This window comes from Podarcis filfolensis (assembly GCF_964270895.1).
Source record: "Podarcis filfolensis genome assembly, chromosome: 6".
Lineage (NCBI taxonomy): Eukaryota > Metazoa > Chordata > Lepidosauria > Squamata > Lacertidae > Podarcis > Podarcis filfolensis.
In genome coordinates this window covers 88,856,969-88,871,240 of record NC_139609.1, presented here as the reverse complement: position 1 = coordinate 88,871,240, position 14,272 = coordinate 88,856,969, and the positions used below count along the sequence as shown (strand labels likewise).

The window sequence follows — 14,272 nt, the reverse complement described above, 5'->3', positions numbered from 1 at the left end:
TATATGAGAATAGATGATGGAGATGTAAAACTAAGTCACACTGGGGCCAGTGGGGCATTCTCCCAAGTAGGTGAGTGGACTCCATCAAACACGGTGGGGCTTACGTGTAGCTTGTAAAGCAAGAGTAATTACTGAATAGTCCGGCCCTTACTGAGGTTTAAAAAGCTGGTGCATTCAAATGATAAAGTGTCTTAATTCAGAAGGGGTGTGGATTTTCTTCAGGAGCTGCACAAGTATAGCATCGCTGAAGATTCTTTACACCTCTGAAATTATGTTACAGGTGGTCCAGATTAGTACTTGTGGATAGTTATTCCAGCTACTTTAGACTTTTGGGAGTCAGCGGATAGGTGGAACCAGCAAAGAGTTTCTCTTTCAGTGACTACGCTTCTAAACATTTCCCCCTGATAACAGCTTTTAACTGTGCAATTTTTTCAGTGTGTTTTGATTTGCACCGATTCTTCCTTGACATATGTTGACAGTGTGACTGATGTGGGATGCAAACCATAGTCCCACCCCCCCCAAAGTTTTTACCCTCATGCCTGTTCTGTCTGCATGCACAGTGCCCTTATAATAATTGGGAGTGATGATTAAGAAGCAGAAGCAAAATAGATTTATTTGGCTGCATCACAAAGTCTGTAGCCCATTTCATAGGTCCTGTGTTCTGCCGCCTTCTACCTTTTGCACCAAAAACACATGCTTTGTTTAATCAACTTCCAGTGTCTTGAATTCTGAATGCATAGGGCTTTGTGCCACCTGGTGGTTGTTTCATTTAACTGCGCCAGATGGGTGGCCAGAGCAAAGGTCTCTCTTTTTTGGAGCCTGTTTTAGCATCACTGTAAGGAGGATATTGCGTCTGATAAAATGCATCCTCCCTTCATTTGCAGCTCTGTATAATTGTCTGATATCTGTGTATCTTTGCAGCCTCAGATTGTTCTGGGTAATCCTGCACAAACGACAGCATTAGGAACAGCAACTGCTGTGCAGACTGGAACGTCTCAAAGGGCGGTGCAAGCAGCCGCAATAGCCTCAGCTGCGGCCACAGTAAGCTCCCAATGACTGTTTGTTGCAAGTCAAAAGCCAAATCTTGCCAGCTTCCAAGAGAGGAACCCATTAACTTACCACCAAGTGCTCAGTGTAGCGCATACTGACTACTTCGCTGGCACAGTATTGACACTCCAGTTTGTACCTTATGGGTATGAAACTGCTAAGTGAGGCGAATGTGCTGTGATCATGTAAATGTTTGTGGGAATTATGGTAAACTTTACTGTGCCACACACATGCTGTAAAACAAAATAAGTACAAGTTCTGCACCAAAATAACCTAATTTCTGTGTTGGGGACAGCTGGATTAAATGATATAAGCAATTTGCTTATTTTGATCTTACTTTGCACAATTTATTCTACTCCTAGTGGTGATGGGAGAGGCAAAGAACTGGGCAGGACACTGAAATCGCTCAGCTTCTCCTTCTAGCTTCTAAGATTCAACAGGCATTGCCCCATAAGCTATGAAACATATTTGTAGTAACAAGGGCTATAAACTTTCTTTAAGACAAAAACAAGGAAGCCAGGATCCTTGAGAATCTGGCATGTTTCCATTATCACATCATGTGTTTTTTATGCATGGGCACAGAATAGCCACACCCCTGGCCAAATACAATTTGAATGGCAGTGTTGCCAATCGATAGGGTTGAAAGGGATTCTATAGTGTTCAGATTGAATTCAAATACATTTTTTTTTAAAAAAACCCCTCTCCCTTCTCACTTTCTTTTCTATCTTTCCCTCCAATAGGAAACCATGGAAAATGTGAAGAAATGCAAGAATTTTCTCTCCACGCTAATAAAACTGGCCTCTTCTGGAAAGCAGTCTTCCGAGACTGCCGCTAATGTGAAAGAACTAGTTCAGCACCTGCTGGTAAGCCAGACACCGGTTTAGTTCAGATCCTCATCTGAAACATAGCATAGGTGACTGAGAATGAGTCTCTCCCCTCTCCTTTGCCTTTGCATATAAGAGGAAGAAAACGAAAGCTTCCGATTTAAAATAAACCACAGTTCACATGTTGTCTAAAACCCAAGGAACAGTGGTTTGTTCTAACTAAAATCAGTTAATAAGTCAGGATCTGAAACCATAGTTTAATCATTTGTTTTTAACAACTTTGCTTGGAATGAACCACTGTTCCTTGAGTTGAGGTGCAGCACAGAACCGCAATTTGTTCTAAAGCAAAACTTCCACTTTCCTCCTTGCATGTATGAAGGAGAAGATGGGGATGGAGGCCTTGGGAGCATGAATCTTGCCATATCTCATCTCCAGTCCGCTGGATTGTCTGAACCAGGCCACAAACATACGGTTATGAAACATAGTTTGAAAATAAGAGGGTAAAATGTTGACTTTCAATACTGTTAGGCGAAACAAAGATTTGAGAAGCAGTAGACATAACCAGATACTTTTCATGCGTTTACTCCTTTTGCTTAAGAAGAAAAGGGTTAATCCTTTTATTTTATTTTATTTTTTAATAATTTTTATTAACAGGCCAATCACATCACATTATCCATATCGCATTAATTCCAAATTATACAGCCAAATTTTTTTTTGGGGGGGGGAATACCCATACATCAAGCTCAGCTCGAGTCCAAAACTATCACTTGTCTTACTGCATTAATTAGACAGTTCTGTCCAGTTTGATCCGGATAGTCCAAAAGGGTTAATCCTTTTAGAAGCATAGCATACAAGCATAGAATTGTAGAGTTGGAAGGGACCGTGAGAGTCATCTAGTCCAACCCCTTGCGATGTAAGAATCTTGTAGCCCAATGTAGGGCTTAAAGCCATGACCTTGAGATTAAGAGTCTCATACTCTACCGAAACTTGGATGCTGCCGTACTCCCAACTCACCCTTGACTTTTTGCCATTCTGGCAGGGTCTGATCAGACTTGGGAGTTCAGCAACACCTGAGGACCACAGGTTAGCTACCCTTGTTGTAATACCCAAAGAGCAAATTCTGAAGTAATGTGCAAGGTGTTATGGATGCGACTCAGAACATCTATTTTTAGATATAAGGCCAATGAGCAGGGAAAGCTACAGAGAAGCAAGCTGCTTCTCCACAGCAGCCTGTCATAATTTTCCAGTGTCTTATTGCTATCCATTCATTTAAAACATGTCATCTTTTTTTTAAGGTGAATTAAGGAAATAATTTCAAAACATTAAAAAGATTGACTGCTTAAAATGAAAATATGGGGATTTTCTTCCTCACCCCAACTCTTTTTTTTATTACAACAGTCACATGTGTATGAATTAACAAAACTTAGGCAAGGTATACCCTAACAAGACAGAGTTCATTCATGTGAAATGAAAACCATAGAAGGCTTCAGTCATATGGATGTTCTCATTGCTCTCCAGTACTGAAAAACCACAGTATTGAAAAAGCAGAGGAATCAAAAACAATCCAGTCAAAATAACAGCTCTACCATTTGATGTAAACATACACTTTTTCGCGACTTTTTGAAATGATTAGCATTCTGCTTATGAGCATAGAAAATAAGAGCAGATCATGTGTATTTAAAAATGTCTTTAAACTGAACTTGCTAGCAGATGTGTTATTTGTATTTTTATGTTGGATGAATATGTAGCATTCTTCTTGCAAAATGCCTTAAATAAATTTACCCAGTTAAGTACAGTGGTACCTTGGTTGTCAAACTTAATCCCTCCTGGGAGTCCGTTCGACTCCCAGAATGGTTCAGAAACCAAGGTGTGGCTTCTGATTGGCTGCAGGAGCTTCCTGCACTCAACTGGAAGCCCCATTGGATGTTAAGCTTCCCAAAAACGTTTGCAAACTGGAGCACTCACTTCCAGGTTTGCGGCGTTCGGGAGCCAAAATGTCCGAGTACCAAGGCATTTGGCAACCAAGGTACAACTGTATCTTGTTAAGAAGATATGTTCTTCTTACACGTTTAAATGGTTGAGGGCTTAATATATGGATTTCATTATCTGGAAAATCTGAATCTGAATTTTATTCTTCAGGATGGAAAAATTGAAGCAGAAGATTTCACCAGCAGACTGTACCGGGAACTTAATTCTTCACCTCAACCTTACCTTGTGCCTTTCTTGAAGGTAACAACCTCTCTTCATACTAGTTGCATCCCTTGGCAGCCTCTTGCCCTTCTCAGTAAAGAAGCGGGAAACACTATTAAAAATTGGTACCAAATAAAAGTAGTAAAGATGGCTGACTACAAGAACAAAAAAACTCTTTCTCTTCCTTCGTAAAAGGAATCACAGGGGAATTTTCTTAATGTAAAAACTATAGAGTGCAGCTGTGACAATATTCTGTATGCAGAATATTGAATTACTGTGTTCACACAATCACTGCTGGAAATCTGGTAGACCTGGTGAGATGATGTGTGATGCTGGGTATACACATGCATTCTTGCTCTCAGCACCCCTTCCTCCTAAAAAAGGTGTATATGGAGGAACTATAGGAATTTAACGTGTGTGAATCCCAAGTCATGTTGTATTGTGCGTGCAAACGTGCATTTTCAAGCTCGATATTATATCGCTTGTTCTGATTTCCAACTAGCAATTATTGTGAAATGCCCTGGGTATATTGTGAACCGGCCTGGGATCTGCGGATGAAGGGCGGTATACAAATTCTATGAGCCAGTTCCATTGGTTAAATATTAGCCTTAGCTAGCACCATACTGTTGCCAACCAAGTCAGATGGGCAGGGTACAAATAAAATAATAATAATAATAATAATAATAATAATAATAATAATAATAATGCAGTATACTCTGCATTTTTGTTTGGTTCCTGCTGATAATGTGGTAAAATCCACAGTATTTCCAGTCTGTCTTAGGGGATCTGCACAGAAATGTCAGATCTTGCACTCATGAGGCCTCCTTGTCTCAGACGTCAGTGCTTTGAGCATTCCTGTCAAGCCTGTGCAGTCAAGAGTTGCAGACTGCAGATTTTATTTCCTCTTCAAGGATGGGCTTTCCCCTGCTTTGAGGCAGATTCCCAAGTACTATTTTCATCCCAGGGTATTAAGAGGTACGCACAACTCGTAACTTACCTTTAGCTCTTCTCACGCTGCACAGGCATCTTTACAACAACTCTGCAAGATGGGTCAGTACTATTACCCCCACTTGTCCCTGCAAATGGGGGCATCACTGTGGTCAATTCAGTAATTGAAATGAATTGGAAGGCAAAGCCGGCACAGTTTTGGGCTATTGATTTGCCCCTCTTATGAAATATTGTAGCCAGGTTGTTCGCTCGGCTGGAGTATAGAGTTTACTGTTCCACAGAGAAAGTTTGTCTCCTTTGGACAAGTAAGTGTTACAAATACAACCTGGAGTGCCTGGAGGCGGTTGGAGGATGGATGGCGGCTAACAAGATTGAGGTTGAATCCTGACAAGACAGAAGTACTGTTTTTGGGGGACAGGAGGCGGGCAGGTGTGGAAGACTCCCTGGTCCTGAATGGGGTAACTGTGCCCCTGAATGACCAGGTGCGCAGCCTGGGAGTCATTCTGGACTCACAGCTGTCCATGGAGGCACAGGTCAATTCTGTGTCCAGGGCAGCTGTTTATCAGCTCCATCTGGTACGCAGGCTGAGACCCTACCTGCCCGCGGACTGTCTCACCAGACTGGTGCATGCTCTAGTTATCTCTCGATTGGACTACTGGAATGCGCTCTACGTGGGGCTACCTTTGAAGGTGACCCAGAAACTACAATTAATCCAGAATGCGGCAGCTAGACTGGTGACTGGGAGCGGCCGCCGAGACCATATAACACTGGTCTTGAAAGACCTACACTGGCTCCCAGTACGTTTCCGAGCACAATTCAAAGTGTTGGTGCTGACCTTTAAAGCCCTAAATGGCCTCGGTCCAGTATACCTGAAGGAGTGTCTCCACCTCCAGTGTTCTGCCTGACTGAGGTCCAGCGCCGAGGGCCTTCTGGTGGTTCCCTCGCTGCGAGAAGCCAAGTTACAGGAAACCAGGCAGAGGGCCTTCTCGGTAGTGGCACCCACCCTGTGGAACGCCCTCCCACCAGATGTCAAAGGGAAAAATAACTACCAAACTTTTAGAAGACATCTAAAGGCAGCCCTGTTTAGGGAAGCTTTTAATGTTTATTAGGTTATTGTCTTTTAGGTTTTTTTGGGAAGCCGCCCAGAGTGGCTGGGGGGACCCAGCCAGATGGGCGGGGTATAAATAATAAATTATTATTATTATTATTATTATTATTATTATTATTATTATTAACCTAAGATTCCTTGTTTGATAGGGATTTTTATCTCTGGATAGCAAGGCTTGAGATAACTTCTGATTCTTGACTGTGTTCCTTGTCTAACAGTATGCTACACAGGGGTGTCACTCACCACAAACTACTGCACATTTCCGATGCCTCTAGGGATAACTGAAACTTGATGCTAATTTTTTTGGGGTGTGTGTGTGTGTGTAAGCATTAGCTTACACACAGAGCAGTGTGACGTCACTTCCTCTTTTGTTCCCGTAGCGGAGCTTACCTGCCTTGAGACAGCTGACTCCAGATTCGGCGGCTTTCATTCAGCAAAGCCAGCAGCAGCAGCCCACGACGCAGCCCACGACGGCCCTGACAGCGGTGATGCTGAGCGGCTCAGTTCAGCGTACAGCAGGAAAGACCCCTGCCACCGTCACAAGTACCTTGCAGCAGCCCGTCATCAGCCTAACGCAGCCGACGCAAGTTGGGGTTGGCAAACAAGGGCAGCCCACGCAGGTGGTGTGTAAACCAAAATGAATCAATCCTACACTTTACCTCCCAGAAAACTGAATCCTTTCCTTCCTAACACCAGTCAGTAATGGGCATAAACTGAACGTAAAACCAGATATCTTGTCGATAGTTCGTGCATGTTTATCAGTTGGTAGAAATGTGTGTTGCTCCGTAGTCAATGGTCTCCTTTTCCATCATCTCAGGAACAGCATATTCAGGAGGTGGGCATGTAAAGCATGTATGCTTGACCCTCTCCCTACCCATTTTTCTGCTCCAAATTGCTCCCAGCTGGATTTCAGCTGCAGGGAAAAATAGCTTTGGTGTGGAGGGAGGAGGGGCGAGAGCAATTCAGAATGGAAAAGCTGTAGATGTAGAAAGAGTCAGTGATTTCCACTCCGCCCCCCCCCCAAAAAAGCTGTTTCTCTGCTTCACATTCCCTTTACCCATAACTCCTTTTCCTTGATAAAGAAAAAGCTCTATCAAGGATATATTACAAACTTTTGTGCAGTGGCCCTGAGCTGCATGACACAACTTCTATCCTTACCCTAGCAATCGCTGTATGTTGTTGCTATCGCAGCCTTTCTGAAAACAAAGATTTTATTGGCAGTAGGTACAGGAGAAATTAAAGGGAGGTACTGCTTCGCATAGGCCAAAAGCAACTTCTTGGGTTCATTTCTGCATGATAGCCAGTAGCACCAGGTAGCTTTTAAAAGTTCATGGAGAAAAGTTCTTTGAACTACAACAGTTAAAACTTGCGCGTTCAGAATCAGCATACAAATGATTTGCCAGAGGCTAGGGGCAAGCAGTAGGGGATAGCCATATCCATTCAACCATGATTGCAAGGTTCCTAGGAGCATTAGGCTGGCTACTGATAAGAGACCAAACAGCACACTAAATGAATGGCAAGGCAGCTGTTGCGTACGTGCATTGATAACCTCTCCGAAAGAGGTTCTGTAAATGACAGTCTTCTTTAGTTTGATTTTGCTAGTGTCTAATGATTCAAACCTGTATTGGATTTGACTACCCGCACTTGCCTGTCAGCATTCCTGCTCTTAGTTACTTGAATAACTAAGCTGTTTCTCTTCCTGTAATTGTAGCTGTGAGGATGGGCTGTTGTTAAACCCACTGCTCCTGTACTGCAGGGGAATGGGGCTTTATGGCAAGATACACTCATGATCCACAAGGTGTATCTAAATTATGCATTAAATGGGGAGAGGCTTCTGACAACCTTGTATCCCAAAGTCTGGCAGAGCAACATCACCCACGAAAAATGGAATGGTGTTTATTCTTGAAAGACTTTGGACAGGGCTGTAGTGGTTGTATAAAACAAGGGGCCATTCCAGGGCTGCATAAAACAAATATTTTATCGTGCATCTCTAGACCCTATTAGGTTGATGTGGAAAATACCCTTTTCACATATGGCCTGCTTTAATTTGAGAGACTAGCGGCATGGTTAAAGGCAGTGCTATTTTTCTAGAAGAAGAGGTGCCAGAACTTACCATTAATGTCTTCCATGTTCTCTTATAATGGCAATGGCACCCACCTGAGAGGTGCTGGGATTGAGTACCAGTGAGATCCTGCTGAAAAAAAGCCTGGTTAAAGGGTTCCAAAAGCTGTCAGTTGAATTGGCATTCTTAGTCAACTGCAACTACTCTCAAATTTTTTATTCATTTCTTACGTTTCTCTGCCACCTTTTCCTCCAAGGAGCTCAAGGTCAGTGTTCGAAACTCCTATTGTTCTAGGCTCATTTTGCGACAGGGAATTTAATTAGCACGAGCAGTTTCTGAGTTCTGGATGCAGTACTGCGCCTAAGATTTCAGATTAAAACTGCGGAGTGGAAGGAAAGGACCCTTTTCTGCCTCCCCGCTTCCAGCTAATATCTGAAGGCTGGAGAAGAGACCCTCTTAAGAATATTAGGGGGGTGGGCAGGGGAAGGATGAGGCCATGTGAAAAATACATAATATTTTAGCTGCAATTCATTCATTTCCAGCTTTGTATTCATGTTATAAAAAAGTGCACCTAGGCTTTCTTGTTCTTAGCCGGTTTATTGAAATGAATGTCTCTTCAAATGTTTTCAGGTTATTCAGCAGTCTCAAAAGCCAGGCACGTTGATCAGGCCACCACAGGTGACATTGACACAGACCCCTATGGTAGCCTTGCGGCCACCGCACAACCGTATTATGCTTACTGCTCCTCAACAAATTCAGCTAAACCCACTTCAGACAGGTAAGAGAGAAGCATTCTTGTTATTTATTATAATGGGATTTTTTTTTTCATTTAAAAAACCAGCCGTCTGATGCTGTGTCATAACATTGCACTTGGAAAATAATGTTTTCAGTCACAGGGCCTCTTAATGGTACATGCTAGTTCTATGGTACATAGAAGTTTTTTTATCGGATTCTTGAAAGTCAGAAAACCTGCACAGGAAATATACATTCTTTCTGAGCTAGCATCTCCGGTAGCAGATTTATCAGGTCATGGGGCAGGACTATGCATACGCTATGCTTAACTCCCTCTCCTCTTAATTCTGCTTCAGGTAAAGACTTTGCACCATTCTGCTGGTTTTGGTGTGTTTGTGTGGATTCTGAATTACAGAGCATTTTTCTTGATTTCCTTTCCTTGCAGTCCCTGTGGTAAAACAGACAGTATTACCTGGAACCAAAGCTCTTTCTACACTTTCAACTCAAGCAGCTGCTGCTCAAAAAAACAAGCTCAAAGAACCTGGGGGAGGTTCTTTTAGGTAAGTAATCCTGTGCATTAGTGCAAAGAGATTTGCAGGAGGGGGGTAGAATCCTGGAAATGACACCTGTCCCTGCGACAGATACTTTGTATTTGTGTGTGTGTTTTGCTTATGCTTTATGTTGCTTTCTCAGTAGCTGCAGATTTGCAGCACCCAGGGAATAAATACTGACCTTTTAAATATCTTCTTATCTGGATTAGCAAATATAGTAGGCTCATTCTGTCTTCCATGCTGAATTGCATTTCTGTATTTATTATACTGCCCAGTGTCTCTCAAATCTTTCTGGAATCTGGGCAGGCGGACTCCTATGCAACTTCTGAATGCTTCCCTCTATATCAGGGGTCAGCAAACTCTTTCAGCAGGGGGCTGGTCCACTGTCCTTCAGACCATGTGGGGGGGCCGGACTATATTTTGGGGGAAAAAATGAAAGAATTCCTATGGCCCACAAATAACCCAGAGATGCATTTTTTTTTAATAATAATATTTTATTAGGTTTAACAATAAAAAGATACAACCAGACATAATACAATAAAAACACACAAAAATACAAAACACAACAATACAATCTTTCACAAAAAAGAAAAAGACAATCAACACACCACAAATAACATAAGGCAAACACAAATCACTCTTTCCTAGTTATTCATCTTTGATTAACTTGTTTTCCTGACTTCCTCACCCCTCCCTTTTTTGTATCCCTCTTTAACAATTAGCTCAGCAAATTCATATCGTACTACTTTGTCCTTAAATATTTTAACCCAGAGATGCATTTTAAATAAAAGGACACATTCTACTCATGTGAAAACACCAGGCAGGCCCCACAAATAACCCAGAGATTCATTTTAAATAAAAGGACACATTCTACTCATGTAAAAACATGCTAATTCCTGGACCATCCGTGGTCCGGATTTAGAAGGCGATTGGGTCCCCGGGCCTTAGTTTGCCTACCTATACTCTATATGCCTCCCCATGTTTGATAGGTTAAAGCACAGAGATCCTCATGTGTAGACACCTTCTGGCAGCCTACTGTGATGGACTAGGCTCTGTCAATTTGAGCAAAGGGGTTCAAAGAATGCTGGATCAGGACCTCTTGGTTTCTCCTTTCTTACATCTCCTCCCACTTCTGTGAGGCAGCAGCGAAGGGGGAAATCCTGGGAAGAACCTATTCTCTGGTGGGGGAGCAACATATCCTGCCAACATACCTTTTAAAAAAGAGGAGGAGAGATGGAATGGTCTGAAAGCCCTTCCTGATTTTAGAGTCAACAAAGAGAGAAGAAACCCCAAGCGAGAGGGGAACCAAGGAGGCATTCTTCTTTTTTACTCCTCCATCTCAATACACCACTAATTTTCCCTCCCCACAGATATTAGGGGTGATGGAAGTGGTCTTCAGTTTCTACCAGGTGGCTTAAGTATGAGAGGGAATAGAGGAGCCCCTATCTTAAGTCTCCCATGAAAAGGTCAACTTACATGCATTGGATATAAAATGCACAGCTGGAACCAGGGAACAGCACATCTTGCTTATTCTTCTTTCCTGTGGGAAGGAAAGGGCAGTAGTACCAGCATACAAGAAGCTAGGCTTGACCTGGATATCCTTTATATTTTATTTTGTTGCTGGGCAACAGCACCCCCTGCTGGACCAGGAGAAGTCAATGAGCTGAACCACCCCATCTCTTCCTCCTTGATTCCTGACCCCCAGTCTGTTATACCGTTCTTTCTTCCAACTGTCTCATTCCCTCTGCCCTACAGTTTGAGAACGGCTAATCTAGCCTGTGGATGCTGAGCTCTGTCACCTTCTGTCAGTGTCCACATAACATTCATGTTGTGGTTGTGGTTGTTGTTGTTTAGTTGATTAGTTGTGTCCGACTCTGCATGTCCCCATGGACCAGAGCACGCCAGGCACTCCTGTCTTCCACTGCCTCCTGGAGTTTTGTCAAACTCACGTTGGTCGCTTTTGTAACACTATCCAAACATCTCGTCCTCTGTTGTCCCCTTCTCCTTGTGCCCTCCATCTTTCCCAACATCAGGGTCTTTTCCAGGGAGTCTTCTCTTCTCATGAGGTGGCCAAAGTATTGGAGCCTCAGCTTCACGATCTGTTCTTCCAGTGAGCACTCAGGGTTGATTTCCTTCAGAATGGATAGGTTTGATCTTTTTGCAGTCCATAGGACTCTCAAGAGTCTCCTCCAGCACCATAATTCAAAAGCATCAATTCTTCAGCGATCAGCCTTTGTGGTAACAATCATGTTGCCAGATCCCAAAACAATAGAGATTATGAACCGTGTGCAAAAAGCAATAGATGCTCTTCAGTGAATTATTTTTTAGAAGCCCAATAATTCATGTAACCCATGACTCACTCCTTTTACTCTAGCAGGATGCGTTAGAGGAAAAGTGATGCTATTCTTGTTGGCTTATAGGAAGAAGAAAAATTCAAAATCTCTGCATTTAGGGCAATACCTTTATTAGGCCAAACTGTTATAAAATAGCATGCAAGCTTGCAAGTCCGGCATTCTTCATTGGGCTAGATGGTAAAGAAGGGAGAGGGAAAATAGTTAGCTGCTAATAAAGCTGATACTATACCTTGTCTCAAAGTGGAGTGTGAGGGAAGGCTCTGTTCAGATTTCACATTTTTGCCTGTTTGCCTGCATAGATGCAAACTCACAGCTTTACCACCAGCCAAATCTCTCTCTCCGCCCCTCTGATTTTCTCTCCCACCCACCACTTACCTTCTAACATAGCCTTTGCTAAATTGCTGCCCTCCATAATTTTAGGCCATAACTCCCATCAGCACTGAAGGGAGTCGTAGTCCAAATTGATGATGGCAGATCTAGACTGATGATTCCTGCAGTACTTGGACGTTTTGTGACATTTTACTTGGCCTATTGAAGGTGTAGCTCCTGTATGGATTTTAGAATGATACATTAGGTTACCCCCTAGCTGAAAACCTAAAGTGTGTATTTTCTCATCAAATTTATAATCATGTTACTTGTGGATTGTAGACACTATCAAACACACAAATAGGCATTGCACACAGGGCCCCCGTTGTTGTTGTCATTATTATGGATTGTCTTTCATTCTCCCCCAGCCCCCCCAATTTATTAATGGGAAAATCTACTGACGCGTTAATGCCTTATTTGCATAAATTCGAACCACGCCTTTTGATTATTCATATTTGTTAAGGTTTCTTCCTTCGACAACAGTCTTTCTTAATGTCAAGAAATGTCCACATTTCATCTTTCAGTGAAGTTCTGTAGTTTTGTTGGATTCAGTTTACTTTCCTTTGAGTTTTGATACTCTCAATATTTTAGTATGGGTTGGATCCAGAGATAGCCAAGAAGATCTCCTTTCATGCAGTGGGGCTTTCTCGAGTATTCTGTCCAATTGCCATTCACACTTGTCGAGGGAGTGCTGGAAGCCGCAATGTGGAGAGTGCTCCTGTGCTTGAGTCCTGTTTGCTAGTTTTCCACAGGGATCTAGTTGGTCACTGTGAGAACAGGATTCTGGACTAGATAGACCATTGGCCTGATCCAGCAAGCTAGTCTTCCATTCTTAAGACCCGGCTTCCTCAAACTCGGCCCTCCAGATGTTTTGGCCCTACAACTCCCATGATCCCTAGCTAGCAGGTCAGGGATGATGGGAATTGTAGTTACAAAACATCTGGAGGGCCGAGTTTGAGGAAGCCTGCTTAAGACCCTCTGGAATGTGATAAAATTGGGAGAGAGCCAGAGTTGCCTTGCACCAAGTGGCAGTGTCTCAAAAAATATCCAGATTTGAGCCAATACAATCACATTTAAATTCCGTATTGTTTTGCAAAATGCCCTTCACTTTGTTTTTGCTGCCCCTGCCCTCCCAGTATCTATTCAGCTGCTCATTGAATACAGTTCGCTGTTTTGCAAATTCCTGGCATTTTTGGAAATTTCCAGATTAAAAAAAAAATACTTATTTTGAATCTACTGTTCCCTCTTTCTGAAGGGATGACGATGATATCAATGATGTCGCATCGATGGCAGGAGTTAATCTATCAGAAGAGAGCGCACGTATATTGGCCACGAATTCTGAGTTGGTGGGCACATTAACAAGGTCGTGTAAAGACGAAACCTTTCTTCTCCCGGCACCTTTGCAAAGAAGGATACTCGAAATAGGTGAGTTGCTGTGAATCTCGGCAGCGTAATGGCCCGATTGGTGATGCGAAGTGACTCCATCCTTTTATGGTTCCACGTGATGATGTTACTGGTCCAGCAGTGGCGGCCCATATTGAGCACAGCTTAGATGTGACACACAGATTCATTCCATTAAGCAAAAGTGGATAGAGAATGAGGGGTGGATGGGACAAAGGCAACAGTTGTCTATGTGCTATCTTTAAAGGCCACTGAGAGCCATCTGCATTAGGTACAGTGATTCGGAGACTCTTTTTATATAGTAGCTTAAAAACTATTGCCATGTTTTACACACCGGAAAAGTAGCTTCTGTGTTTCAAGCATCCTGCTTTTTTAAAAAAACATGGACAACCTGTTTCAAGCTATCAGGAACCCAAATTGGGTATAGCTTCCCTGTGGAGGATATCAATATGTTTTTTACTGCTGTAAAATGTGACTTGCCCTGTACAGTACAATTGCACCTAGCAGGCAGCAAAGCAGAATGAATTTGTGCACACAAGTACACACACACACACACACACACACACACACACAACACCATTTCCATTAGATGTTATGTCATAGCTGTGTATCAATCATCAGCTAAGCATAATGATCAGGCTTCTATAGCAGGCTACCAAGTGTTCCTTCCGTCTTTCCCTTTCTAGCAA

The 14,272-nt window shown here is 42.7% G+C and overlaps 1 protein-coding gene across 3 annotated transcripts in view; it reads left to right on the top strand.

The window, feature by feature from the left end:
* Window positions 1-14,272, top strand: part of TAF4 (TATA-box binding protein associated factor 4) — a 76,095-nt gene that overhangs the window by 45,230 nt on the left and 16,593 nt on the right. For all 3 annotated transcript variants that reach the window (XM_083618430.1, XM_083618431.1, XM_083618432.1), the window contains 7 exons: window positions 922-1,041; window positions 1,788-1,910; window positions 4,011-4,100; window positions 6,498-6,740; window positions 8,810-8,957; window positions 9,357-9,471; window positions 13,438-13,607. In XM_083618430.1, the coding sequence (XP_083474556.1) occupies window positions 922-1,041; window positions 1,788-1,910; window positions 4,011-4,100; window positions 6,498-6,740; window positions 8,810-8,957; window positions 9,357-9,471; window positions 13,438-13,607 (1,009 nt within the window). The remainder of the gene's footprint in view (window positions 1-921; window positions 1,042-1,787; window positions 1,911-4,010; window positions 4,101-6,497; window positions 6,741-8,809; window positions 8,958-9,356; window positions 9,472-13,437; window positions 13,608-14,272) is intronic.